The 24,713-nt window shown below is 42.6% G+C and overlaps 2 protein-coding genes across 3 annotated transcripts; one reads left to right on the forward strand and one right to left on the reverse strand.

Annotated features, from left to right (window-relative positions):
- The first annotated feature begins 881 nt into the window (after positions 1 to 881).
- On the forward strand, positions 882 to 7,279 carry LOC109908830 (AP-2 complex subunit sigma). The gene is made up of 5 exons (XM_020507553.2): positions 882 to 1,045; positions 2,048 to 2,197; positions 2,565 to 2,678; positions 5,065 to 5,124; positions 5,782 to 7,279. The coding sequence occupies exons 1-5, from the start codon at positions 1,043 to 1,045 to the stop codon at positions 5,881 to 5,883; spliced, it is 429 nt and encodes a 142-aa protein (XP_020363142.1). The 5' UTR covers positions 882 to 1,042; the 3' UTR covers positions 5,884 to 7,279.
- A 347-nt stretch (positions 7,280 to 7,626) lies between these two features.
- Positions 7,627 to 21,706, reverse strand: LOC109908829 (ras-related protein Rab-4B). Of its 2 annotated transcripts, none has more exons than XM_020507552.2 (8): positions 21,498 to 21,706; positions 14,027 to 14,107; positions 13,197 to 13,311; positions 13,011 to 13,073; positions 10,661 to 10,815; positions 10,339 to 10,434; positions 10,013 to 10,178; positions 7,627 to 9,841 (listed from the first exon to the last, which is right to left on the reverse strand). In XM_020507552.2, the coding sequence occupies exons 1-7, from the start codon at positions 21,511 to 21,513 to the stop codon at positions 10,063 to 10,065; spliced, it is 642 nt and encodes a 213-aa protein (XP_020363141.1). In that variant the 5' UTR covers positions 21,514 to 21,706; the 3' UTR covers positions 7,627 to 9,841; positions 10,013 to 10,062. The 2 variants fall into 2 exon arrangements, with proteins under 2 accessions (XP_020363141.1, XP_020363140.1); XM_020507551.2 differs by lacking the exon at positions 21,498 to 21,706 and adding an exon at positions 21,105 to 21,279.
- Positions 21,707 to 24,713: the final 3,007 nt, after the last annotated feature.

A 24,713-nucleotide genomic window follows, 5' to 3' on the forward strand; every position in this document is an offset into this window, starting at 1 on the left:
TGCTAGCTAGCCAACTACGGCTAATTTGCTGTCACGGCAAAAAGTGCAGCAAAGTAGCCACATTTGTTTAAGCTGTTTTTTTCTAGTGACATTTATTTGGATACATCCATAACAATGAGCGAATGAGGCGTGATTTCGCCTGGCATAGAAAATGTGCTCAATCGTCAGGATACTATTGTTCAGAGGAGCTCGCCAACAACACAGCTAACACAATCACTTCAAACCGAAGCCTGAAAGACTGCAAACTACCTGCACTTCGTTGAGTTGTACCGTTTTTAGTTGTTTATAACCATAAAAACGATGCCAGCTGAGAAACGCAACATTACTGTGTTGCAAATGTCGGAGACAGACTGCAAGGTTTATACAAATCTCCCCTGTTGAAAACGAATGTTAGTCTAAAAGGAATGTGAGATCATGTCTAGATGCTTTTAATAGTGGATATGAAATTCATAAATAATCTGACTGGGTTGATGAGACAGTGGGATCGCACAGTCAAATGGAACAGAGTAAATAGGCAATTTAAAAGTCACTTTTAGCTGGCGCTAATTTGTGGAATAGACACAGGCTGGAATACGGTTGTAACCTATCAGAATTCAGGAACTGATTTACCCGTTATATAATGTGCCGTAAATTACAATAAGTCAAAGTGCCTGTAAATTATTTATACTGCAAAATTTGCACTTCCCCCTTCTGATTTAAAAAATAAAATGATTGGCCAAACCTGAGCCAAATATTCATGTGACTGGACCTCACGAATCTGCAGTTGACACAATAAGCCGGAGAGGGGTGCATGATGGTTCTTGTAGGGATATATAATTCCCTTAACTTTTAAATCTAACGATTTTACTGGTCTAATAAAACTCCATTTCCCGCAATGCCTTGCGCCTTTAGCTTTTCCTGTACATCCTGCTCGGTAAGATAGCGGGCAATCGGTCGTCAAAACAATCCTGGTCATTTGGAGAATTTATGAAAAATCAAATAAAAGTCACCAGGCTAAGGGAATTTCTATTTGTTTTAAAACAACTGACTCAAAGAAAAGACAATGGTATGTTTGCAATTGGGTAGATTTTGTGGCCAATTACTTTGCTCTAACGTTAACATAGCCGCTAGCTAGCCAATGTCGGTCGTCAATCTCTCCTGTGAAATGTATGAGAAGCCTATAAAATATAGCTAGCTAGATAACGCTATATATTCGAATTAAATAAACCTAACTAAATGAATCGATTAGCTACATCCGGCTCTAAATTTGTATTTTTTACGAAACAACTGCCTGGCTTGCATTTGTCAGTAACGTTAGACTAGTTAGCCACCTAGCTAGTTAACATAGCTAGCTATATATCTTGACCTGGAAGGGTGTGGCTAGCTAACGTTAGATTACTAGCTAACGTTAGGTGTTGTAAAGGAATGCGAATCTGTCAGCACACTCTTAACCAATCCATACTCAGAAATGCACTGTTATTGGTGTTTGTTATAGTTGTAGGTTATAGGTGAAACTCTTGATGCATGAGTGGTGAGAACAGTGAATCAATCAAATAAAATGTTATGGCACATGCCCCGAATGCAACAGGTGTAGACCTTACAGTGAAACGCTTAACGTTACTTACCCGTAGTTAGATCTGAGAAGCCATATTCAAGACAAGGCTAGCGAGCGTTCATTGTTTCCTAATGTTCACATTGGAAATGAAGTGTGTAGAACTTTGACTCTCTGACAAGAAGAACGGGAAAATCAAGTTCTATAGCTACATTACATTCAGGCCTAGTCTAGCTTGGCTATATGCCGAGTTCAGAATGTTGTGATGTAGTTACTAAGTTACTATAGCAGGGCTCTCCAACCCTGTTCTTGGAGAACTACAGTCCTGCAGGTTTTCACTCAACCCTAATCTAGCACACTGGTTGATAAGCTGAACAAAGTTAGTTACAACTGGGGTTGGAGCAAAAAACCTAGAGGAGGGTAGCTCTCCAGGAACAGGGCTGGAGAGCCCCTACTAGACTGCAGAGCATTTCTCACTCTTCATTATCTCTCCTCCCCTCTGCTCCTGCCATACAGATCCGCTTCATCCTTATTCAGAACCGAGCAGGGAAGACCCGACTGGCCAAGTGGTACATGCAGTTTGATGACGACGAGAAACAGAAGCTGATTGAGGAGGTGCACGCTGTGGTGACTGTCCGTGATGCCAAGCACACCAACTTTGTGGAGGTACGGCAGAAGGATCTACTCGATGCCATGTCCGTGCGGTGGAGTCTGTGTGTGCCCTAATGTAGGCTATTTGTTTCTGGCAATTGTATTTGTGGTCACTATCTGGCCATTCTAGCAAGGCTGAAAACTACCTGGTACTGTAACTCAAGGTCTGGAGCTGCATTTGGCGTACTGTTTACTTGGCTTTACAATGACACGGGCCTAAATTGTAGCACACATTGTGACACTGAAGAGGCGGTGGATAATAGGCTATATTTTCCACTGACATACTGTAACCCTAATTGGTTAACCAAGTTGAATTCGATATGCTATTAATTATTCTCAAATGAAAAGCACATATTGAGACACTTGTCTGTCTTGTCTTCAGTTCAGGAACTTCAAGATCATCTATAGGCGCTATGCTGGTCTGTACTTCTGTATCTGTGTGGATGTGACAGACAACAACCTGGCATACCTGGAGGGCATTCACAACTTTGTGGAGGTATGATGTCACATTAACTCACCCGTAGACTGTTTATATACGATGACACACAATGTGGGAGCTGTTTCATGTCAATGACTCTTTGGCTGGTTATGTGAAGGAATGTGGGCTAATCAAATCTCCACATTCATAGCTGAATGATTAAGCATGTTTTATTGGTAAATGATTGTATCGATGTGCTCCTTCAGCTCTTTTAGAATATAGGGTGTGTTCATCAATTCAATCTGGAGTGCAGGAGTGCGCTTTAGGCGTTCGTTAAATTCAGAGCGTTGTCAGATTGTCTGTTTGTAAATTCTGAGCGTTTCACTCTTGGAGTGTTCAGGAAGCACACTGGACGCTGTGGCCGGGGAATAGGGTTGATCTGAGCGTTCTGACCTCACAACGGCAGTCAAGCACCCAAGCTAACTGGCTAACGTTGGCTAGCATGCTACTTCCGGACATAAATGAGAGAACACCCCACTCTAACCATTTTACTCACCCTAGCCGAGCTGGTTATCCAGTGTGTTGGTGACTGTAACTGTGCTGGCTGGCAACAATTATTTAATGATGCTTTTTTTGCCAACGTTTACTGACACTGGCCATATTCAACGGTGTTCGTATATTCATCAGTTATTCTGCCCTCTGGTACACGCAGACGCGGGTGCTCTGAAATCGGAGTAGATAGCCAGAGCAAATTTACGAACACACCTATAGAGTACCACAATACGAGTCATAATACCCATAAAACCTAGCAGTCAAACAGGGAAATAGTTCCAATTGTTTTCCCACCATTTTTAGAAACGCAGTATAGTTTTTCCTTGGGAATAGTGTTTAATACACAGGTTGACAATAAATGTGGCTCAATTCAGTTGTTTTCGAGTCCCTGCAATAAGAGCTACGATGCTAATGTTCTCTGGGTGTCACTGAGTAGACTGATACCCCATGTCATTGATCAACAATCCATCGGTAAGGCTGTACAGTGAAATAAGTATGCCCTTGTGCAATTCTAAAGAATAATACATCCAGTGAGTTTAACACATTTTTGTCAAATTAACATAGCCTTTTGTTGATTTTTATATAACATTCCAACCTTGTTTAGCATGATCTATTCAATTATGGCATAATTCTACTATTTGTATTAATTTGCATCACTGTCAATGACACTTTTATTTTGAAGGCTAACCAAAGTCCACTATTGTGGCTAATCCTTGTGGCTAGCTTCACATGGATGGGTCCGACCACCATCAATCAAATAACCCTCATTTATAAGACCAATCTTATTTTAGATGACGATACCTAGTTATTTAGTTAGCTAGCTACTGAAACAGATTGTGTTGTTTTGCATCCATGAGCTAGCTAGTTTTTCTTATGACCAGCACTGTAGGTGCGCGAGACAACTTGACCAGCGTCATAGCATACGTATCGATGAATCGTTGTGACATATGAAATACGGGTGTTAGTGTAATCAATGTGTAAAAAATACGTTTAAAAAATGTATGAACGTGTTCAATTATTATGTGACTTGCAGTCATATTCAGGTCCTGATTGGTCAACAAGCTTGTGTGTGTGTAACCTTTTTATTTGACGAGGCAAGTCGGTTAAGAACAAATTCTTATTTACAATCATGGCTTCCCCCGGCCAAAACCGGACCACGCTCGGCCAATTTTGTCACGGCCGGATGTGATACAGCTTGAATTTGAACCAGGGACTGTAGTGACGCCTCTTGCACTGAGATGCAGTGCCTTAAACCGGTGTGTGTGAATTATTTGACTGTACTAGCGGCCTTAAGCATTATAAAATGTTTAACATCGGGATAGTTTTATTTTTTTGCAAGGGAAAATATCAGATATCGGTGCATCACTAATTTGAAGTATTTCTAAATTCCCCTGTGGAAAAATTGGAACCATTTCCCTGTTTGACCTCTAGGTCTTATGGGTATTAATGACACCTCGACTGGGGCTCTATTTTCTATGCATTCTTACCCAGTGTAATACGCCCCATATAGAGTCTGACTCGACGCAAAAGTAAGGCCAAAACATCAAAGTGGGGGAAGGACAAATCTCTCTGGTGGTGTTCGTTCATATTCCCAAAAAGCATTGCCTGAGTGGCTTTCCTCCCAGAGTCGAGGGGAAATGGCAGAACAGCTCGCACTGTGCTCCCTGTCCAAGGGGCAGGCGGAATGTGGCCCGTGAAGGAAAACAGCTGAGATTCCTGACACTCGGGTTCAAGAGCACCACGACCTGGAATGCTGGACTTCCTCGGGCCCTTAAATGATTCCCTATATAGGCTAGTGCACTACTTCAGACCACAGCCTTGTACTATGGATTACACTGTATCCTAGCTATGAATTAGACTAAATAGTTAATGTAACAAAACCTGACCCCCGTGTCGTCTTTCCCCCCTTTAGGTGTTGAATGAGTATTTCCACAATGTGTGCGAGTTGGACCTGGTGTTCAACTTCTACAAGGTAAGAGTAAAAAGTGTTGATGATTTTTAAAACCACAAACACTCTGTGCTAAGAGGGAAAAACAGAAAGGAGCTGAAAAAACCCGGGGGAGGTGAAAATATATCATTTTAATTTATTTTCTTTCATTGCAATGGGGAGGTGCTATGGCAACGAGGATGTGATGCGTAATTACAACAATCAGTCAACTAGGCTCATCCACATCAATTTGGTGGGGGTTGGTTTTCCTCTGCCAGAAATGTTAAGCAATTAAGACTCCTCTGATGACTGCCCTTTAAGCAGTTATCGTGTCAATTACGTAAGGCATTTCTGAATATTCGCCCACTCGCTGAACCTTAAAGAAGCGCAGCCCACGCTAAAAGTTGTAGCGCTCTGTGATGTCTTCGGATTCACGAGTAAAACAGAAAGTGCCAGAAAGTGACATGATGGCAAACAGCTTGCCTCAACATCAACCCCCTCTCTATTAGATCTAGTGCCACAGCAGCAAGGCCTACGCACTGTTAGAAAGACCCATTTACGTAATGGGGTGGAAATGAATCTGCAGGATCTATACAGTTCTCCCAACACTTCCGTTTTTTTGTTTTTTTTTAGCTGTGTGCGCACAGGGAATTTGACCAGTGCAGTAGGCTGACCTAACCTGCCCTGTGTGTTCTGTCCCAGGTGTACACGGTGGTGGATGAGATGTTCCTGGCGGGGGAGATCAGAGAGACGAGCCAGACCAAGGTCCTCAAGCAGCTGCTAATGCTCCAGTCCCTCGAGTAGCCAACAGGGCAGTCATCTTGACCAGTCCATCACCCACCCACCATCACTGTCACTCTGGAAAGGACCCCCTCTCATTTGCCATCTTCTACCCCTTACAGAAACCAGGGGCTTATTCACAGAACGTTCAGATAGAAATGCAGGGTATAGAACAGACATCGTTTTCGGTCATGCAGAATCGATTCAGCTCTACACATTACATTTCAATCTGCAACAATGACAAAGTTTCAACCTCTTATGCCCCAGAAAGGCTGTATTTTGGTGCTGCAGATACGGCCCTTATCATTTCATTTCTTTGCCACCAGTTCAAGTAAAATCATCTGGATGAGTATATTTGCAGCACTGAAAATAAATGTTCTCTCTATGCCCTGTCTCCAGCTGGAGGCTGCACTTATGGCAGTTATATTAAGGTTGCCAGTTATTCACCTGTACATCCCGCCATCAAACCTATACTAGCGGAGAGAGAGGATGATAAGGGTTCACTGTTCTGGCAACCCCAGTGTCACTACAGTAGCTAAAAAATAAATGTAAAAAGCATAAGAAAACCCTTGTAAAACTGCCTGTGATATCCCTGTCTTGTCTGGGAGAATCATTTTGAGGTGAGGAGTGACGAAACCACCGCTACAAATGCCCATCGAAGCCGTTGACTTCTCGTGGTGGTTCACAGTTCAATGGAGTGCACTTTCGAGAGGTCTGGTAATGGCAACCTGTGCAGGGTTGCATCTACTCTCTGTGATATTACATAGGTGGTCCTCCGGGCTTAAATAACTGTCAGTATCATGTCAGACAATGCGTCTCCACTCCACATAATGGTGCTTGTTAGTCCCAACCAGGTATGTTCAACTTTAAACACAAATACTTTAAGGGAAATTATACAGTGATATATTAAGTAAAGCAGTACTGTGAAGTTTTGTATGGTGTACATATATACAGTGTATCTTATGCATAATAGTGTGAAACCATTGTCTATTCCAGGCCTTTCCCCAGCTTCTCCTGCCTGTCTCGTTGTCAGTGTTTTAATACACCGATCTGAATTGGGGGAAATTCCATTAATATTCCCTGGTCACCTCATTCGTACCACATAAATAGGGAGGCCAAATGATATGACCAAAACCCGAGGCAGTTGTCGAGTAGGTCTGTGACAACACCGCCTTGTATCTCGTCCCTCATTGTAACCATGTCCAGTCTTGCACCTCCCCAACACATCACAGGTTTCACATGTTACTATTATGGTTTAAGTGTCTTTTTCTTATTTTGGATTTAGTGCGATGTACTGCTTCCCCCGTCTGTCCTGTGTGAGATTGTTGAAAGATGTGTTGGGGTCTCCTGTTGCTAAACTACCCAGTCAGTGTATATAAAAAAAACAAATCAAAGTACTAAATAAAAATGTTAAAACCTGTGCTTTTTATACTGAATGTTTGTGAAGAAAATTCAATTTAAGTACTGAAGTTGGAAAACGTATCATTTGTGATTAGTGCCATCTAGTGGTATTAATCCGGCCTAGCGTTCACATTTTGGAATCCACCCTCCGAGGTCATTTTTGCAGCCTCCCAGTGATCTATAAAAATCAATATATCCACTTCAGCTACATTAACGCACTCTGACAGAAATTCAGACAATTAGACAAAGCTTTTACCATATGAAGTCTCCCGAAACACTAACCCTACTCTGACTTCTGTAGTGGATAAGCAACCAGGTTGACAATGATACACACACGTCAAGACATCTGTAATAAATCTAATTCGCCACAGAGTTAAAAAGCTATTTATTTAGAATACATCATAAAACGAACAAGCTACCCTTCCCAAAAACAATCCAATACACAAACTGAAAGTGTATTTACAGCAGATTATTCAGATGTACAGTAGTTCCTAAAATGATTCCCTCACATTGGTTACTAAGCAACAACTGAGTCTCTGCTCCGTTTCGAAATGACAGGAGACTGAAGGAAGTTAGTAATAGGCTAATGGCCATGTGATTAAGTGCTTACGGTGCATTCAATAGAATACACAAGACATTATTGAGGCCAAGGTTCAATGGTCTTAGGGGTCAAGCAGCATGGAGTGCATCACTACCGTCGTGAGACATGACTGACTGATTGCCGTCGGTCTGCACACTCACAGGGGCTCAGAAAGTCACAGTAATTGCCAAGTGTTACATCGCCCCTTCAAAACAGCAGCAGGAAGCTACAAACAACGAGTCAAAAAGAATTGACAGAGTGAGTCATTTTACCACAACCCTGGAGGGAGAATAGAACAGGAGGCTTGGGTCAGTCGATATCGGGAGAGAAAGGACAAAATCTCAGTTGTTCTTTAGTAAGGAATGATTACCTCTCCAATTGCTCTTTTATTACAGTATATATTTCAATTAATACAATTTGTACAATTCTATAGATACAGTATATAAACAAAACAATCTCACGTAAAAGTGCACTTGCAGAGGAGAAAGAAAAGTAAAGCAGACTTAAAAAATCTTTCCACAAAATGGGACCAGTCTTTCTTGGGTTGATGATGTCACAGCGGCATTTTGATAGCCATCTTCTCAAGGCTGGTTCAGTGTAACAGATAAACTGCTCTTAGTGGAGTCAAAACAGTAGCATTGCTTAGGAATTAAGTAAGGGTGCATAAGGGCCCGAAATTCTAAATGTTTTTGTCTTTCATAACCTGATTCTATATGACAGTCAGGAAATGATAGGTGGAAGAGGCAAAATGTAAGACATGTAAAAACAAGAAGTGCAGTTGAATATTGAATATTTCCAACTAGTGACACTGAAACCAGTCTAGCTTCCTGTGACTGTACTTTACATGTGAACTCAGAGCAGCAGAGAAATGAAGAGGGCAGAGATGGGGTTACATTCTCAGAGATAACCTCCCCACCCCCAGGGCGCGATAGAGCCTGAGATTGAGACAGAGTGTAACCCTTACATGGCAAAGGCAAGCAGTGACAATAGATATGCAGCTGATAAATGGAGAAAAACAAGTGGTCATTGGGGTCCTTTGGAAAACCATAAGAGAAGACTGAACTGAAACCTTACTTATCCTTGTGCTATGGACATGACCCGCAGGCCTTTGAGTACCTTATGGAGTGAATCGATTTCCCTTTGGGAGGTGCTAATAGTGACAATTGTTTTTGTTTAATTTAAAATCAAACCTTGGACAAAATTAGATTAGAATCAATGCCATTTATACCCAAAGTCAAGTTACATGTGGTAACATTTAGACCGGTGGAATCAGTGACATGTGCACATCTGAAGACAGGAGAACAATCAGGGGAAAAGGTTGGACAATAATTGAGGAAGCATTCACAACTGACCCAACAACCTGCTCATGCTTGGGTGTTGGTGGTAAATGTCTCTTTTCGGGGTTGGAGAGTAGTCAAGTTTGGGTTTGGGAGACTTAGGTTTGCCTGGTTATCAGAAGGTGAATAGCCGGCTTGATAAGAAGTACTGTTCAGTGCAAACAAAGGTTAAATTCAGCTTATAAAAAACAGAAATATAATAATCGTGAGTGATGTGTAAAACACAAGAACTTGTCAAACAACCTGACAGTGCAGTCTAACAGGCTGCGTATGAATGAGGAAGTTGACTGTGTTTTGCAATTCATCCTTCATTAACTTTCAGTTACAGGTGGTGTGTGTACTGTGTGTGTGCGTGTGCGTGTGCATGCAAGCGTGTGTTGATAAAAACAACCAAAGGGTAAAAACGGGACATCCCCTACCCACAACCCCTGACCCTGACAGTCATCCCAGATATTGACTGTCTTATGTTCCCAGCACAGTTCACGCCACAGGGTCTCCCGGCCTAGGACCCAGGAAACCTCCCTTGGCAGGAAGTATAGACTCTTACCAATGGTCAGGGGTTGCAGGTCATCTCCATGGCGAGTGGTCCAGGTATGCTGTAAGTGTGTAAGGGGTTGCAGAAGGGAGAGGGGGAGGAGTCCTGCACATCCCAAAACACCTAGAGCTGAGAGGGATAGAAATGTTACACACACACACATACATACATACATATATATACATACATACATACATATCTATATACATACATATCTATTTATATATATTTATATATTTATTTTTTAAATTATTCTCTAAAGCCACATTTAATCGAAGCATAGCATGGCAGTCTACTGACCTTTAGGGGGCGTCCTGTGAGTGTGGGGTTGAAGGGTGGGGGTCCGGCCCCTAGCAGTTACACTGCTGCTTGATCTGTGCGGCGGAACCTCTGGGCTGTCTCAGCTGCCTCAGAGAAGAATCTCCATACTGGATACCTGAACCCATCCGCTCTGGGTCCAACTCACCTGACATACATATACGAAGAAAGACAAGGACACACAACACACACAGGTGTAAACAACATGAGCAAACACACAGACATCCACATACACACTCAACATATGATTGTATGAACAAAATCAAACAGACACACATATCTCATAAGTAAACACGTGTACTGTTTACCTGACTCCATCTTATTGAGGATGGTGCGGGCAGTTTTGAGGAAGGCCTCCTCCACGTTCTCCCCTGTCAGAGCACTGGTCTCCAGGAACATCAGCTCTGTAGCAGTCAACACAGTCAGTAAAAATCGATACTCCCGCCCTAGGAAAACCAATACAGGCCTAAAAGCCGGTGGAAACTACTATCTTAGAATAGAGAGTTGGCTAAAAGGGGAGAAGGGAAAGGGGAGCGATGGAGTGAGGACATGAAGGGGGAGAGACAGTTGTGAAATGAGAGGGGGGGGGGGGCCTGAGTAGGGGTGAGGAGTGAGAGACGAGACAGCTACCGTTCTCCTGTGCGAAGCGGGACGCCTCGAGGAAGGTGACCTCTCGGTCCGCGTCCAGGTCCTTCTTATTCCCGCACAGGATGATGACGATGTTGGGGCTGGCCAGCGTCCGCGCGTCTGTCAGCCAGTTGGTCAGGGCGTTGTACGTCTCCCGGCTAGAGGACGGAGACACGCCAGAACGACGACGACAGACAAGATGCAGACGAGGGGAAAACGGAGTTAAATCACACAAAGCGTTTCATTAGGACAGGGATGTTCAGTAGGATGGGATGGTACTTTTGAAAAATCTGTGTATTGAATTGTGTGTTCCGTACAACATAAGAGGTGAAATACAAGAAGCACTTAGGGAGGTTGTGGACTTCAGGAAACAGCAGAGGGAACACCCCCCCTATCCACACCGATGGGACAGTAGTGGAGAGGGTAGTAAGTTTTAAGTTCCTCGGCGTACACATCACAGACAAACTGAATTGGTCCACCCACACAGACAGCATCGTGAAGAAGGCGCAGCAGCGCCTCTTCAACCTCAGGAGGCTGAAGAAATTCGGCTTGTCACCAAAAGCACTCACAAACTTCTACAGATGCACAATCGAGAGCATCCTGTCGGGCTGTATCACAGCCTGGTACGGCAACTGCTCCGCCCACAACCGTAAGGCTCTCCAGAGGGTAGTGAGGTCTGCACAATGCATCACCGGGGGCAGACTACCTGCCCTCCAGGACACCTACACCACCCGATGTCACAGGAAGGCCATAAAGATCATCAAGGACAACAACCACCCGAGCCACTGCCTGTTCACCCCGCTATCATCCAGAAGGCGAGGTCAGTACAGGTGCATCAAAGCTGGGACCGAGAGACTGAAAAACAGCTTCTATCTCAAGGCCATCAGACTGTTAAACAGCCACCACTAACATTGAGTGGCTGCTGCCAACACACTGACTCAACTCCAGCCACTTTAATAATGGGAATTGATGGGAAATGATGCAAAATATCACTAGCCACTTTAAACAACGCTACCTAATATAATGTTTACATACCCTACATTATTCATCTCATATGTATACACTGTACTCTATATCATCTACTGCATCTTTATGTAATACATGTATCACTAGCCACTTTAAACTATGTCACTTTGTTTACGTACTCATCTCATATGTATATACTGTACTCGATACCATCTACTGCATCTTGCCTATTCAGTTCTGTACCATCACTCATTCATAAATCTTTATGTACATATTCTTTATCCCTTTACACTTGTGTGTATAAGGTAGTAGTTTTGGAATTGTTAGTTAGATTACTCGTTGGTTATTACTGCATTGTCGGAACTAGAAGCACAAGCATTTCGCTACACTCGCATTAACATCTGCTAACCAAGTGTATGTGACAAATACATTTGATTTGATTTTGAGGTAGAGATGATAGACGTTGAGAATATTAGCAGTTATATATTGAAAAGTATACGTTTTGATACCTCTATGGGCTAATGTTCTTTTTGCTCCAAATGAGAAAGGAGCTACAGAAAATCATCCCTGCCTTTCCCCTCTTCAAGGACAGATGGAGCCTGATTACCAGCTCCCACCTCCTATAAACTTTTTTGGGGGGGGTGAAATCACCCGTCACCATGGTGACCGCATGCTGGTGTCCATGGCAACGTGAGAACAGTGAGCAGAAGGAGTCAGACTAATGTCCCGCAGCTGCAGTGAGGTGGCTGACCCATGACGTCAGCATAGAGCTAAGCGATGACGACCCCTCTGCCTCGGTGTCGCTCTCACACCACACCACATGCTTTTCGGTCTCTTCTATTCCTTTGACCTGAACCATGTTGATACACGGCTCCCTCTTCTCTCCCTTCCTCCCACACTTTGCTTCCATCTCTCTCCAACATATTCTCTCCCCCTCCCTGCTCTCTCTATTCCACACTCCCGTCCTTCTCTCTCTCTCTCTCGCTCAGTTGACACTGTCTAATGGAGTTTTGCTTTCCGGGCTGCTGCCGTCTGCCTGGAGACATTACTTTATTACAACCCTGTCACTCTGCATCACACACTTTATTAAAGCTCTGTCACCTAACATTACACCATTCACTCCATCTTGATGATGCAAAAGGCAGTGAGGGACATGGCAACTCTGGGCTGACTAAATAAAAACTCTTGGCTTGGTGCTGCCATACACCTCGTCTATCTCGGACTCCACGCTCCTGACCGACTCTCCATGGGCCTGTTGAAATTCAACATCTCTATTCGGTCTCTCTGTGCTCTGTTGTCTATGCTGACTCCCACGTCCTCTGCGTGTGTACGAGCGACCAGTGAAACCAACGTGCTTTTCTCATGGGTCTATCATTGGTTCACCTACCTTGTAATGTCATAGACAAGCAGCGCCCCTGCCGCTCCACGGTAGTAGCTGCGAGTCACAGACCTGGGGGGAGGGCAGACAGACAGCACCGTTAACCAATCACAGAACCAGAATACAATCTGTCAACCAATGAGGGCACGGGTCAGAGGTACCGGCACCTCTGGGTAACCAATGGGAGGTCATTACCTGAAGCGCTCCTGTCCAGCTGTGTCCCAGATCTGTAGTTTAACAGTCTTACCCCCGACGTTGACCACCCTGGAACCAAACTCAACCCCGATGGTGTGGTTGGAGTCCTGCTTGACTGCACAGCCAGAGACAGACCAGGAGAGAAGCCACAACCGTCACTGTACTGTTTTTTTCTCCTATATATTTTATTCAAATATGTGGGTTTTTCCAGATGGCTGGTTTGTGAAAGACAACCTTGACTGAAAGGTAAAACACCTAATAGTGTGACTGCCTAGTTATTAGGCCTAAGTTGCCAAGACTTCACAGAAACATTTCCTGGTTAATTCCCAGAGTCACAATGCTGATCTATATTGTGCTGGTGCGTTGTGCTTGTTCAAAGACCAGAACAGTTAGCTTCAGAAGCCTCTTCAGAAGCCTCATCAGCATATCAGAGGGTTGGGGAGCTATGGCCTCTCCCAGGTCCAGAGATTAACACAGTCAAAGCCCTTCTCCCACACTACTGACAGCACTGGGAGTTAGAGGTCTTTATCTCATTTACACATCTCTCTCTGTGTGTGCGTGTGCGTGTATAGACATGTATTCTGAAAGTATTTTGACTTTTTCCACATTTTGTTGAGGGGGAAAAACGAGTTAACCCATTTTAGAATAAGGCTGTAATGTAAACAAAATGTGAAGTCAAGTGGTTTGAATACTTTCCAAATGGACTGTATGTATGTGCGGGTCAGTGTGCAGAGATGCACGTCACGTTTCTATATTATTGTGCATAAACAATGCACGTGGGTGTTGTTTATTTGCAGGACAAGGGGGAGACCAGCATTGGCACTACTTACACTTGGTCTCAATGAACTGGTGCAGGAGGCAAGATTTCCCTGTTCCAGCACTGCCAATCACCAGGAACTTAAACAGGAAGTCTGAAATGAGAGAGAGCAGGTACAGAAATCAAAACAACACCAGCAGCTCAAACTGCTGAGACTTATCCTTAAGTCTCCCCGTGACTGCGAGCTGCTCCCTGTCAACAGAGCTGCCAACGGTCCCAAATTACCCGGCTAATCACAACCTTCATGTGAGTGTGACCGCATGTTAACATTTATGCTAATTTGCTAAGCGACGAGCTAAAAGGAGGACGGGGTAAAAGACTTCTAAAATTAACAATGAGAGAGGTTGTGTTGTCAACCACTGACAGGTGTGACCCAGAGATTGAGTTGTATCATCCTGTTGGTCTCAGGCTGTGGAACTAACCCCGATTTACCTCAATGAAAAACCAAGCTTATCTGTTTAGTGTGGCTTGTCTCAGGGTGTACGCAATACATAGCAACAGTGATAGTCTCAATGTTAACAGTTAAGAGGCGACTCCGAGATGCTGGCCTTATAGGCAGAGTTCCTCTGTCCAGTGTCTGTGTTATTTTGCACATCTTAATCTTTTATTGGCCAGTCTGAGATATGGCTTTTTCTTTGCAACTCTGCCTAGAAGGCCAACATCCTGGAGTCTTCACTGTTGACGTTGAGACTGGTGTTTTGCGGGTACTATTTAATGAAGCTGCCAGTTGAGGACCTGTGAGGCATCTATTTCTCAAACTCGATATTCTAATGTACTTGTGCTCTTGATCAGTTGCGCACCAGGGCCTCCCACTTCTCTTTCTATTCTGGTTCGAGCCCGTTTGCTTTGTTCTATGATTGGAGTAGCACACAGCGTTGTACGAGATCTTCACTTGGCAGTTTCTCACATGGAATAGCCTTTATTTCTCAGAACAAGAATAGACTGATGAGTTTCAGAAGAGATGTCTTATTTTCTGGCCCTTTTAAGACTGCAATCAAACCCACAAATGCTGATGCTCCAGATACTCAACTAGTCTAAAGGACAGTTTTATTGCTTCTTTAATCAGCACAACAGTTTTCAGCTGTGCTAACATAATTGCAAAAGGGTTTTCTAATGATCAATTAGCCTTTCAAAATAACAAACTTGGATGAGCTAACACAAGGTGCCATTGGAACACAGGAGTGATGGTTGCTGATAATTGACCTCTGTACGCCTATGTAGATATACAGTTGAAGTCAGAAGATTACATACACTTAGGTTGGAGTCATTAAAACTCATTTTTCAACCCCAACCACAAATGTCTAGTTAATAACAAACTATAGTTTTGGCAAATCGGTTAGGACATCTACTTTGTGCATGACACAAGTAATTTTTCCAACAATTGTTTACAGATTATTTCACTGTATCACAATTCCAGTGGGTCAGAAGTTTACACACACTAAGCTGACTGTGCCTTTAAACAGCTTGGAAAATTCCAGAAAATGGTGTCATGGCTTTAGAAGCTTCTGATAGGCTAATTGACATCATTTGAGTCAATTGGAGGTGTACCTGTGGATATATTTCGAGGCCTACCTTCAAACTCAGTGCCTCTTTGCTTGACATCATGGGAAAATCAAAAGAAATCCGCCAAAACCCCAGAAAACAAATTGTAGACCTCCACAAGTCTAGTTCATCCTTGGGAGCAATTTCCAAACGCCTGAAGGTACCACATTCATCTGTACAAACAATAGTACGCAAGTATAAACACCATGGGACCACGCAGCCGTCATACCACTCAGGAAGGATAAGTGTTCTGCCTCCTAGAGATGAACGTACCTTGGTGCGAAAAGTGCAAATCAATCCCAGTACAACAGCAAAGGACCATGTGAAGATGTTGGAGGAAACCGGTACAAAAGTATCTATATCCACAGTAAGACGAGTCCTATAGCGACATAACCTGAAAAGCCGCTCGGCAAGGAAGAAGCCACTGCTCCAAAACCACCATAAAAAAGCCAGAATACGGTTTGCAACTGCACATGGGGACAAAGATCATACTTTTTGGAGAAATGTCCTCTGGTCTGATGAAACAAAAATAGAACTGTTTAGCCATAATGACCATCATTATGTTTGGAGGAAAAAGGGGGAGGCTTGCAAGCCGAAGAACACCATCCCAACCATGAAGCACGGGGTGGCAGCACCATGTTGTGGGATGTTTTGCTGCAGGAGGGACTAGTGCACTTCACAAAATAGATGGCATCATGAGGAGAGAAAATTATGTGGATATTTTGAAGCAACATCAAGACATCAGTCAGGAAGTTAAAGCTTTGTCGCAATGGGTCTTTCAAATGGACATTGACCCCAAGCATACTTCCAAAGTTGTGGCAAAATGACAAAGTCAAGGTATTGGAATGGCCATCACAAAGCCCTGACCTCAATCCTGTAGAAAATCTGTGGGCAGAACTGAAAAAGTGTGTGCGAGCAAGGAGGCCTACAAACCCGACTCAATTACACCAGCTCTGTCAGGAGGAATGGGCTAAGATTCACCCAACTTATTGTGGGAAGCTTGTGGAAGGCTACCTGCAACGTTTGACCCAAGTTAAACAATTTAAAGGCAATGCTACCAAATATTAATTGAGTGTATGTAAACTTCTGACCCACTGGGAATGTGATGAAAGAAATCACTCTACTATTATTCTGATATTTCACATTCTTAAAATAAAGTGGTGATCCTAACTGAATGTCAGGAATTGTGAAAATTGAGTTTAAATGTATTTGGCTAAGGTGTATGTAAACTTCCGACTTCAAGTGTACCATTTAAAAAATAAAATAAAATTCCAGCTACAATAGTCATTTACAACACCTTCACTGCATTTCTGATCAATGACCCCAAACTTTGGGATCACTTAGGAATGTCCTTGTTTTTGAAAGAAAAGCAACATACATACATACATACGCACACACGAGGAGGAGGCGTGATGGTGCTTTGCTGGTGACACTGTCAGTGATATTATTTTTTTGAATTCAAGGCACAGCTCACCAGCATGGCTACTGTATCCCAGTATTCTGCAGCGATACGCCATCCCATCTGGTTTGCACTTAGTGGGACTATCATTTATTTTTCAACAGGACAATGACCCAACACACCTCCAGGCTGTGTAAGGGCTATTTTTTTAACCAAGAAGGAGAGTGATGGAGTGCTGCATCAGATGACCTGGCCTCCACAATCACCCAACCTGAACCCAAATGAGATGGTTTGGGATGAGTTGGACCACAGAGTTAAGAAAAAGCAGCCTACATGTGCTCAGCATGTCTGAACTCCTTCAAGAAAAGCATTCCAGGTGAAGCTGGTTGAGAGGCCAAGACTGTGCAAAGCTGTCATCAAGATAAAGGGTGATTACTTTGAAGAACCTAAAATATATTGTGATTTGTTTAACACTTTTTTTGGTTACTACATGATCCCATGTGTTATTTCATAGTTTTGATGTCTTCACTATATTCTACAATGTAGAAAAAAAGGAGTAGGCGTGTCCAAACTTTTGACTGGCACTGTATATTTTTTTTAATGACTTTTGAGAACTAACAACCACCGAAATAACTACACAGTCAGGGAGAATCTATAATTCCTAAAATATCTTGGCCTGGGGCCAAGTGATAGCATAAGAACACAACATAAGCCATGGATGGCAAAATATGTAGAATTGCAGGACATTAGCTATAACTGCACATTTTCTCTTAGCCCCATAAAAGTGTGTAGAACTGTAGGAAATTAGCTTTAAAAAAAAAAGCCACATTTGGCCTGCGGCAATTGGCCACTACCCTTCCCCTAACTTTGCCACCACTGCTGAAAAAGATCCTAGGGGAAACGCTGAGCTGGCTACATGACAACAAGTGTATAGGAATGGAGGCAGCCTATTCACAAACACTCTGCATACCGACCGGCCCGAGTACATCTGCACAATATAGATGGGTTACACTGGGCAGCTGCAAAGTTCTGGTGATGTGTTGGACCGGGTCTGGTACTTGACCCGTCCTACACACAACCATCTGGCTGAGGCCCTGATGTGTGGGACAGAGAGCGGTCCAAAGACGGTCTTTGTGCTGTGACCACTGATAGGGCAATGGCCATTTGCATGCGCAGCCCAGGGTTCCACCAGGCCATACAAGGAACAATGGGGAATTGAAGCGGGAGAGGCTGGCTGTGTGTGGAAAGGGGCAGCAGTGGTATAGAGTGCAGCATCCACAAGTCTCTCTCTCACACACACACACACACACACACACAGGAGTGAGTCAAGCTGCAGGAGAAACACACAGGGGGCATGGTCCCTCATGGAGTTTCAAGCCTAGTTATTTCAATTACATTTCCAACTCTTGTCAGTGCCAAACTTTTCTCCTCAACTTTCTGACTGATTTGCAGATTGGATGCTATTGACCACTCTGCTGCTAGTATGCTAATCAGCTAGGCTACATGTGCCGCTGTACCAAAGCAGTCCAGTCAAATACAGAGTCAATATGGCAACTGGAGTAAATTACTGATGAAAGGAAAGAGCAGGGGATGAGATTGATCGTTTGTTCTTCTGTGACATTTAAAACACAGTTCTCTTGCAGCCAGCTCTTCTCCAACCCATAAATCAACCACGGCCTATGTATACTAGTGTGTGTGTGTGTTGTGTTTACTCAACCAACATAACCTTGAGGCCACATTCATAGGTAGGTACCCACTAGAGGCCTTATCACACCTTGTTTTCTGTCTCTCTCAGCAGGCACACTTATCAATGACAACCTGTCTGCAAATGTACAGGATGGAAAAAGCCCGTCTAGGAGTAGTTGAGGCATATTGCATTTACACCATAATAACAACAAGTATTTTGTTGTGTATAAGCGATAGTGAACCATGGGTAGGTTTTGGCAGGAATAAGAGCATGACCACACACACGTTCTACAGTCTGCCCTTCAGTCCACCTGCTCTGAATCAGACCCCCGTGTCACCTCTGGAGCCAAGCCATATAATCTCTTACAGTGCTGGGCTTCATCTGTGTGTGTGTGTGTGTGTGTGTGTGTGTGTGTGTACGAACTAAGTCAGCCTCTCACCTAACCGAGAGACTGTGTGATGTGTTTTGTGTCAAGTACAGTAGGCCCATTCCTACTGTACTTTACATGCCAAAGTGAATTAGTGAACGCAGCTTATGCTGCAGTCTGTTTTGTGTAGTCACGTGGCTCCCCTGTGTCACTGTTGTTCTGCCCTCCTTTATCCCTTCTAGTACTTATGGGGGAAAAAAGCCAATCAGGAAATCAATGAAGACTATTACAGCTGTCGTCTATATAACATTAGTGTAGAGCACTCCATTTCTAATGTTGACCTGCTGGTGTAGCATTTCAGAGAGACAGAAACAGAAGAGAGCAAGGAAAGACTAGATAATTATCGAGTGAGGGAGGACAGATGGAGCGAGACGTGTCAGCAGGGGGTCGAGCAAGCTGCAACAGGAAAGAGGAGAGTATGCATGGTGTGCTGTAGCAAAAACCAATCCATTCACCACAGCCACACCAGCTGCCACTGGACACCATGTCCAAAGCATGTTCACAAAGTTCAAATGAATAATTATATATAAAGATTCCAAGAGAGTGGTCAAAGGAAGATAAAACTGCAATTTTTCCATTGGTGAGAATAAAAAGATTGGTTTGTTACTAACAAACCAATGTAAATGTCTTGGATTGGCCCCCATGGAAGTGTGTATGTAATGGACCAACAAACACCTAGCTTGTTTTGATTTTAAAAGATGTAGGTTACATTGTTGTTTAAAAAAAAAAAAAGACATTCAGGAGATTGGATTAATGTGGTATAGAACTAACAGAATCCCCATTCTACCTTAAGAGTCAAGCTAGCATACATGCCGCCCCCCCCCCCCCCCCCACGCGGCTCATGTAAACATGCACGCACACGACAAAATATGTTTGTTTTGGGATTTCTACAGTTCTGAAAACCAGCCAGGCTTTTAAACCTCTTAAAAATGAGTGTTTACATGCACACAAATAATTTGATATTAAACTGATTGTCAGTAGGCAGAATACGCAATAGTAATGTAAACGCCTAACTCTGCTTATCTTAAATCGGTGTACGGTAAAAATCAAAGTAAGCATACACCGATTAAAACCTGGTTTTCTGAACAATCTTTCAAATTATTAGGACATAAACACCTTAATCTGTGTTCCAGCAGTGTATTTGATCTGAGCATCTGCTAGCACCAGCTGAGCGAGCCTCCCTCTTTAGCGCACGTGAAGTGTGTTCGGAACAACTTTAATGTAGACGTTTTAGAAGTAGTTTTCACACAAACATTATACGTCCGAACTCAGAATCAAGTATGCTTCCCAAAAATAACGCGGTAGAACATTTATTTTGATTTCCGATTTTTCTGCATTTATCAGAGTGACTTCAGATGTTTCCATGTAAAACAGAATATGAGGGAAATCGTTCTTCTTGCAAAGCAAGTAAACGTTTTAATCGAACTAGCTACTATATTAATCTAACCAATCATGTAATTCCAGATAAGATCTCATCGGAACTGAAGAAAAATGTTACAAGCTAGTTGATGGCGATGTTATCTGGCCCCTGGGGCTGTGGTGTCAATGCAACTGCATTAGATCAGGCTCTACAACCCTGTTCCTGGAGCGCTACCCTCCAGTAAGTTTTCACTTCAACCCCAGTCGTAACTAACCTGATTACGTTTATCAACCAGCTAATTATTAGAACCAGGTACACTAGATTAAGGTTTGGAGTGAAAACCTACAGGATGTTAACTCTCCAGAAATATGGTTGGCGAGCCCTATGATAGGTCGTTAGCAAAAAGGCAACACTGCATAACTTGACTTTTTAGTTAACCCCACCACTTCCAACTTTTAAATCGCAAGAACACATGGCTAGCTAGCTAAATCGTAAGGGGGTCGGTTAAATTAAGCCAAACGACTGCAAATAAAGCTTCTAGTGATTACTACGCTTATTACCGTAAACTAGACACCCAATTTTTTGATGGCAACATTTCAATACAAGTTACTTGACCAACTTCCTCTGCGAGTCCCAACCAATACAAAGACTCCAGATGATGTGTCCCAAAGCTTACTTCTTGTCCCTTTTAGGAAGCACACCACGCTTCTCTCTACACGAATCAGTGTTGATTTCAAGACGACTAATGGAAATGACGGTGCTGAATGCATCTGCAAACACAAACAAGCGTCATGACCCAAGCAGGCACAGCAGAAGTTATACACGTAACGTTAGCTAGCTCAGAGACGGAAGAGGAAGCGAGACAGCCCACTCGCTGTTTTTTCTGGTTTAATGAAAGTGAACGAACTAAGTAGACGAGCTCCAGCTGCTATTCCATTTGTGTCTATGGGAGACCCACCCCGTTAAGTAAACCGGAACTGATCATTTTTGATAAACAGCCTGAGCGAACTATCTTCATTTATCCACCATCTTTGGCTAACTAGCTAGCTAGCAGGCTAACTAAACGTACCGTATGTTTCAGACATGTCGGCCCCCGCTTTAAAAACGATGGACTTAGACGGATTTTCTTAGTTGGTGTCTTCGTGCCGTATGCGAAGGATGTTGTGTTGTTTTTTCGTGTTTTCTAAAGTAGCAATTACACCTCCCTTTAGATTTCTGACTTCGCCACACCGTTTCCCTTTCCTCCTCCAACAACAGAAGCACGCACGTACGTTATGACGTGTAAATGTACACGTCATTACGTGATTTTTAAAGACATAATCCAAATATTTGGGAATTAGAATACTTCATTTAATAGGATCTCTATAGCATAATCAGAGTCGTCTCGTAAACCGGAGACTATAATGAGAGAGCATAGACAACTTTAGCCGGGGTACCAGTCTGTTTGAGTTATCATTCCACTCCTTGTCATTCCACTCCTTGTAAACAGTTTCTTTATTTTGGTGAGTAACGAAAGTATATTGAATCCAGTCTCATAACAAATGGGTCAAGAATTTTGTCTATGGACAGCAATTATTATTAGTGATTCAGAATGCTTTGAACATTATATAACGACTTTGTTACTTTGTGATTTTTGGGGATAAAATGTAAAGAATGCAACATTTTTTTTTACATATTTTTTTGGTGGTTTGACACTTTATTCAGACAGTGATGCAATTAGATGGGGAGTCAGGAAAATGGGAGAAACAATGGGAAGGCCAGTGGGACTGCTCTGCACAGGAAATACTCATGTTAATGGTTGATGTCAAGTGGGTAAACAAATCATAGATTGCATTTCCTTGTCCATAGACTGCTTTCGAGGTAAGGACACAAACATTTAGTAATTTTGGTGAACTTTCTCATTAAAATAGGAAAATCCTGCTTGCTCTCCAGGAGGGTTGTCCACCCCTGATCTATGTTTCCCAATGTGTGTTTGAAAATGTTCTTTAAATAACAATTCATTTCTCAATCCCCCAACCTTAAAAAAAATTAAATCTAATGAATATCAGTATTCAGGTGGTATATGCCAACTTGTTGAAGATCATTTCCATCATCTTACTCTACATAGACACAATATATGATGTGTTCATGAGTTGAGTCCCCCTACCATCTCTGCCTAGCATGTGCACCATACTAAAATGGCCCGGAGCAATGAATATCTAAAGGTTATTTGTAGGACTTATTCAAAACTGTCCATGAATGGTTGCAAAAAAAAAAATAGCCTCATATATTTCATTTCAAAGACACAAGTAGGCATATCAGACATTGGTAAAATTGGGAAGATGTGGAATAATAAAATACTGTAGGTGTTCTTGCTGACTCACCACACAAATTACCCTTTCTTTGAGCTCTTTGTTAAGAATGAGAATTGTTCAACTGATCAGACTAAATAAAGTAAATTGATAATAAAATATCCTGATGACAAATTTGCCCCTACACCTGAACCAAATTGTCATTCCCACTATCCTTGGTAGCTATGTGTGTATTTTTATGGGATTATTCAACTGTTAAACATTAATACAAATAAAATGTGCCAATTAAACTATTGTATTGTTTTTTAATGTTTGTGCGTGATGAAGACGATTAGTGATTAAGGCAGTAGCCTAACCTGTTTAGATGAGTAATAAAGGCTGTAGCCGAACCTAGCCTGTTATCGTTAGCAAGCCACTAGAGGAAATCATTTCTGCCTAAAGTAAGCTATAGAGATTTGAAACCATATTTGCTACCATGTCTAAGAGACAAAAACTACCCGGAAGCGAATCTTTTTTTTTTTAAACAAATGAGAAAAGAGACACAATCTCACTGGTTTAAATCCAGAGTCCCATAGGGTGGCGCACAATTAGCCCAGTGTCGTCCGGGTTTGGCTGGGGTAGAGGCTGTCATTGTAAATAATAATTTGTTCTTCACTGACTTGGCTGGTTAAATAAATGTGTTTTTAAACAACTGTGGGGTCGTGCCATGTGCGATAACAGGTGTCATATTATTAGTAGGACACTTGGTATCCTACTGTAGGCAGTTGGCTGCATAGTGATTGCAACATTGTAGCTCTCAGATGCAGGGGTTAAAGTAAACATAAAAATACATCCCTGGTGCCGGACCTCCTGTATGTGGATGCACGTACTAAACATTTTTATGGGCCTAATCATGAAATGACATAGAATTGGAGCCTATTTCTTCCTATTCAAAAACGTGGTTGGCCTACCTGTTTGACAAACCCAGTTATTCCATCCATAGATGTTGGTATAGCCAAATCGTCCAATACTGTCACATTTTTCTGCTTCGGTAGGTGTCTGTCTGGGTGGAAAGGTCACTTTTGAAATGGCCATGCTTAAATTCATAAGGATGTCTAAGATGTTATTATTTGCAAACCGCTGTTGCAAACAAGACACTGGTTTGACATTGAAGAAATATGGTAAGAATGCCTATTTCTCTGTCCATTCTTCCCTGAAACTTCTATTTCCATTATCCACCTTTCTTTTGAGACATTTTCAGGCCAACATTTTCTTTTGATTGCAAGATGTTTTTCCCCAATCAACGCACACAGAAATATAAAAACAAATGTAATAGAGACATTTGTGATTTTATCAATGGGGGCAAACGCAAGTGTGGATTGAATCTACTATACTACATGCTGTCAATAGTCTACATTCTGCAATTTGGGCGGAAGTAAAAGCCACCTAATTTTGTTGACAAAATTGTACATAAAACAACGCTACCGTGCTACTCTTTTCACAGTTTTATAAACTCAGCGGAGAACGTTATATCTCTCCATTCAGCGCCACTCTAATCTTGAGGGGCGTTTCATTAAAATGCGCATTCAACCCTCTTGGTCCCTTCAATGTGCCGCGGTTCACACCGCTATGGAAGGACAGGACAATGATACAGGTTCCAGTCGCAGATGCTCCGATTTCATAACGATTTGAAGTAGCTTAACAGTTGAAAAGTTCACGCACTATACAATGGACTTATACAAAATAATATACATTAATGCGTGAGATATGAGGTGTGCCGTGTGAGGGTTAGAAGACAGTTAAATGCGTGTGTCTCACGGCCAATGCGTGAGCGTTGGCAGCTCTGCATTTAGTTGCAAAAGCTGGCCACGCGATGGCAGGCACAGGTAAGGGTTTGTGCCTGAAGTATATGGAGCTAGATCTGAGAATTATTAGACCAAACATTGACAGGCCTACGACAAGACATGAAATTCCATTAAATATAATATGATATGATATTAAACCTGAATTAATGA

This window comes from Oncorhynchus kisutch, linkage group LG18, assembly GCF_002021735.2.
Source record: "Oncorhynchus kisutch isolate 150728-3 linkage group LG18, Okis_V2, whole genome shotgun sequence".
In the NCBI taxonomy this organism is placed as follows: domain Eukaryota; kingdom Metazoa; phylum Chordata; class Actinopteri; order Salmoniformes; family Salmonidae; genus Oncorhynchus; species Oncorhynchus kisutch.